General features: G+C 32.7%; 1 protein-coding gene across 1 annotated transcript; it reads right to left on the bottom strand.

The window, feature by feature from the left end:
* On the bottom strand, positions 1-4,298 carry LOC149898686 (defense protein 3-like). The gene is made up of 3 exons (XM_090115094.1): positions 4,005-4,298; positions 580-771; positions 1-312 (listed from the first exon to the last, which is right to left on the bottom strand). The coding sequence occupies exons 1-3, from the start codon at positions 4,193-4,195 to the stop codon at positions 111-113; spliced, it is 585 nt and encodes a 194-aa protein (XP_089971220.1). The 5' UTR covers positions 4,196-4,298; the 3' UTR covers positions 1-110.
* Between the last annotated feature and the right edge of the window lie 270 nt (positions 4,299-4,568).

Raw genomic sequence — 4,568 nt, 5'->3', positions numbered from 1 at the left:
AAATCACTACGGAAACAAGCTTTGCCTATACAATTCCCACAGGCGTATTAAATTGCATGCAATCTATAAGTAAATAATGATTTTGATTGCTATATAAAAGTTTATGCAAATTAAAACTTCTTATTAAATATGAAGGCACCACCAGGCTGCCACTGTCCATGAGAAAATGGTGACGTACTTTTAGAAGCGCCCAAATTTAAGTCGAAAGAAGAAGTTGGGGTTTTATGAAGATTAACAGAGCCACCAACATTATAATCTGTTTTGTTGAATATAGGTGTATGTGCTACGGACGCTGATGCACCTATTTTCTCCCTGAGAAACAAATGAATATAAATTCATTAAATCAACATTTAAATATAAATGTGAACGTAATGTTTCACTGAACTTGAGTGTTCTATTACCGCATAATATTACGATTATAACAATTATTATCATTTAAAACACATTTCTATGGGAAAAAAAACTTCTTTTCAAGCGAAATACTAGAATTAAAATTTTGATTTAAAAGTACCTAATAATGCCCTTTTATCACCTACTTCCATGCAATATTTCTTAAGTTTTAGTTTTATAAAGACTTACTTAAAAGTATAATCCACACCACCCCCATGAGTTGCGAAATTCGGATGCGATTTCGGTATAGTTTGTGTAGTGAAAGCGTTGACATCAAGCTTATGATTTGGAGTATGGATAAGGTTCATATTCGTAGATCCTGTGACTTGGGTACCGACATTGGGAATATGCTTCGCAGCTATTCCTGCTGAATGGCCTCCCCTACAAGAAAATAGAGAATTTATTACCTCAGTCATCATCATTATCTTACTTTGATTCTACTCTAGTTTGAAGTATTTTTTATGGCCAATAACTACAGACAAATATGAATTAATAATTAATCGAAGAATTAGATGCTGATGCAGACCGTCGTATACGTCGTAGATAGATCTTTGAAACGTTAATATTTTCCCTATAAGTATCGTATTTCCTTATGAAACCACGGTAAAAGTGAAACTTTCCGAACACTGCTATATATACCTACTCGGCAGCCGACCGTCACGCGACATGCGCTACACAGACCAAAAGTTTGAGACGATGTAATAAAAGTTTCACTTTAATAAAAGTAATATATACTAAGTGCAAACCTCGGTCTGTCCAGTTGTCCCTTACACGCTTGAATTAGGTATTATGCAATATTACATTTATTTTCTTTCGTGTTCTATCACTTCTCTTGATCACAAAATCACATGTAAACAGCTCGAACGGTTTGGTTAATTTGATTTTTATATTGCTTGCCATAGAAAAAGTTACGCGGCAGTGTAGAAAATTTAAGATAACGCCCTTTCAACTAAAGTCGCTTTAATTCACTTGATCGCTCGAAGACAGGGCAATTCCTGTCAGCTAGTTGCATATATTATAATATTATAATAAGTACTAGCGGTCCGCCCCGGCTTCGCCCGTGGTACCTAGTACCTACATGTTTAAACTATCCTATCTCTCAAGTTGGATCGAACTGCACATGGTGTGCGAATTTTATTATAATCGGTTGAGTGGTTTAGGAGTCCATCGAGGACAAACATTGTGACACGAGATTTATATATTATACTAGCTGTGCCCGCGACTTCGTCCGCGTGGAATAGTGACTGCATAGTAGTTACTACTTAACACACAATTATTGAGTAAACACGTCTTGAAACACGTACTATCATATACAACTAAATTATAAGTACTTACACATTATTATAAAGTTAAGAAATAAAATAAATAATAACACAAAAGAACTGTTAGTAAAATTTATTACTAAACTGAGCTAGGTATAAAACTTAGGTACAGAAGAGTTCAAAATTTCCAGGATGTGGTTATTCTCCCGCTCCCATATTCCTTCTACTTTCACAGACGTTCAACTTTTCCCTTTCACCCCTAGTAAATGGCAGAACCGATTTTGATCTAAACCATGTCTATTGTCTAATCATACCTATATATTATGTACATGTCATATCCTTTCGTTTGGTACTCCATTTGGATTATTTATCCCCACTATCACCCCTAAGGTGCCCTATATGTAATAAACAGATTAACCAATTTTGATAAAACATGACTAATTGTAATTCACACGTCATTTGATATGCCGCTTGATTATATTATTTGACCACATTCGATTATTCATTCCCACTTTTACCGCTATAAATCAATAAATGGATGAACCGATTTTGATTAAATATGCCTCATCATACTTCTCACGTCAGGTCATGCCCTTTCATTTGATATGCCACTTGGGTATATTATTTGACAACTTTTATTCCCACTTTTATACCTATATCCAATAAATGGATGAACCAATTTTGATAAAATATGTCTTATTGTACTTTACACGTCATGTCTTTCATTAGATACGTCACTTGAGTATATTTGATAAAATTCATTTATTTATTCCCACTTTTACCCCTATATCAAATAAATGGATGAACCAATTTTGATAAAATTTGATTAATTGTTTCTGACATGTCGTCTATTTTCATTTGATATATCACTTGGGTATAACCTACATTAACAACCTACAATTAACAACTAACATTCGTTTTTTTCATTCCCACTTACCCCTATTAATAATATAATAAATAACTAATGTAACAAAAAAACGCATCTAATTGGTATTACCCGTTAGCGAGCTACGGTGGCACAGACAGACACGCAATACACACATAGCGGACATAACACCCCTCTTTTTGCGTCGGGGGTTAAAAATAATACCTACGACATAATTTCAAAGACCTTTTATATAGAAAATTTAGAAGTAACCATAATGCTACATATTTGTGCAGGTTTTAGACTTATGAGCAAAAATCTAAATAAAGGTCCTTTGACCCTCCCTACTACCCCCTCAACATAACCACCCCCCCCCCACGCTTGGGGACTTTCGATATGATCATCTGGACATGTCAAGGAATAACTTTAGCGTATAATTTACGTAATAAAGTAATTCATGTATTAGAATGCCTTAGCAAATGTTCGCTGTGATTACTTAAATGGTCATAACTTTTTTATTTATGAACCGATTGCCATGAAATAAACACTAAATGTTAAATGAAGCTTACCACAATATATTAGTGAAACCCGCATCTAAATCGGATAAGCCGTTTCTGAGATTAGCGTGTTCAAACATACAGACAAACAGACAAACCGACAAACAGACAAACAGACAAAAATTTTTTTAACAACAGTTTTGGGTTTGGGATCGATTTAGTAATAACCCCTGCTAATTTTTTTTTACATATTTTCATTGTACAGACACCACTTTTCTAGAATTTTATTATATGTATTGATGATTAAGATAGGTACAAAGTTGGTAGTAAATAATTTGATACTATAAAATACACACGTAATGGCTACTTTTACCCTAATTGCATTTAAGAAGTGTCTTAAATACAGTAGTATTTTATTAGAATTACGTACCTATTTAAATCAATATGTATCAAATAATATTTTGTCTGTTATAATAATAATATCACATCTGTTTATTTACCTTGACTGTAACATTTCATATTTGCTTCCACACAATATACTTTCATAGTTTGATGTTTAATTATTACAACGTCAAATTCAATTTGTTATGTTTGTCGATTACTTTTACTATGAAATTAAATTAAAATGAGAAAAGCAAATGGATTAAAGTTGTAGTATTAAATGTGGTAGATGTTTTTTTTAATATTAGATTATAATTCAGTGAAAGCAACTACTAATTTTTACATATTTGCTAATGTAAATGTTCAGGCGCGGTTATATTATGACCATAATAGTTTTTAAGGACATAACTACATGATACATTGAAATATTATAATGCTCTGTCCTTAAATTCCCTACAACACAAAAATAAACATGTATAAAATATAAACCAATAATTTGATTTAATGTTTTGAAAATATCGAGCATTAACTATGTACTCACAAGAACAAATAAAATAAACCCCCAATATAAAATCTTATTTTTAGTTGTAAAAAGTAAATAATACTTACGATTCTAAAGTTAGACTCCCTCCAGCGACACCATACACAGGTGCATTCAATTTAGTAGGATCTGGAGTGCTTCTATATCCTTGCACAAATGCATTGGCAGTTACAGTATTATTATCATTTTCTTTAACACCAGTTATGGAGAAGTTTTTCGTCTTATCAGCATTTTCTGTCACTCCACCAGTAAGAGGCATGGTACCAGGAAATGAGGAACTGTTGAGAATTTTTAAAAGTACTAGGGGAGGAGAAATTGTCAGGAAGTTTATCTAATAATGTGTACCAGAGAATGATAAAATTGGGAAGTAAAGTTTGTCTAAATAGAATCGGTACTGGACAAAGTATTAGGACGTTATAAATATGGGAGAGATGTTCCAGTGCTTTTATATGAAAAGGTTGGCTATAGGTGAAGTCCCTATTGAGTCATACAATATACAAAACGGGATGTATGTGGGTGTATATTGTATGTGTATTTCTATCGGGGATTAACCTATATCTGGAACGTTGGTTTGCTTTTTGCTAAGAGAATAATTGATTTCAATTTAAATACCTAATAACTAATAATAGATA

Source organism: Colias eurytheme, chromosome 22 (genome assembly GCF_061535395.1).
Source record: "Colias eurytheme isolate Ceu_HAF_F1 chromosome 22, ilColEury1 Martin Lab GWU primary, whole genome shotgun sequence".
Taxonomy (NCBI): Eukaryota; Metazoa; Arthropoda; class Insecta; order Lepidoptera; family Pieridae; genus Colias; species Colias eurytheme.
This window is presented reverse-complemented; position numbering and strand designations above follow the sequence as displayed.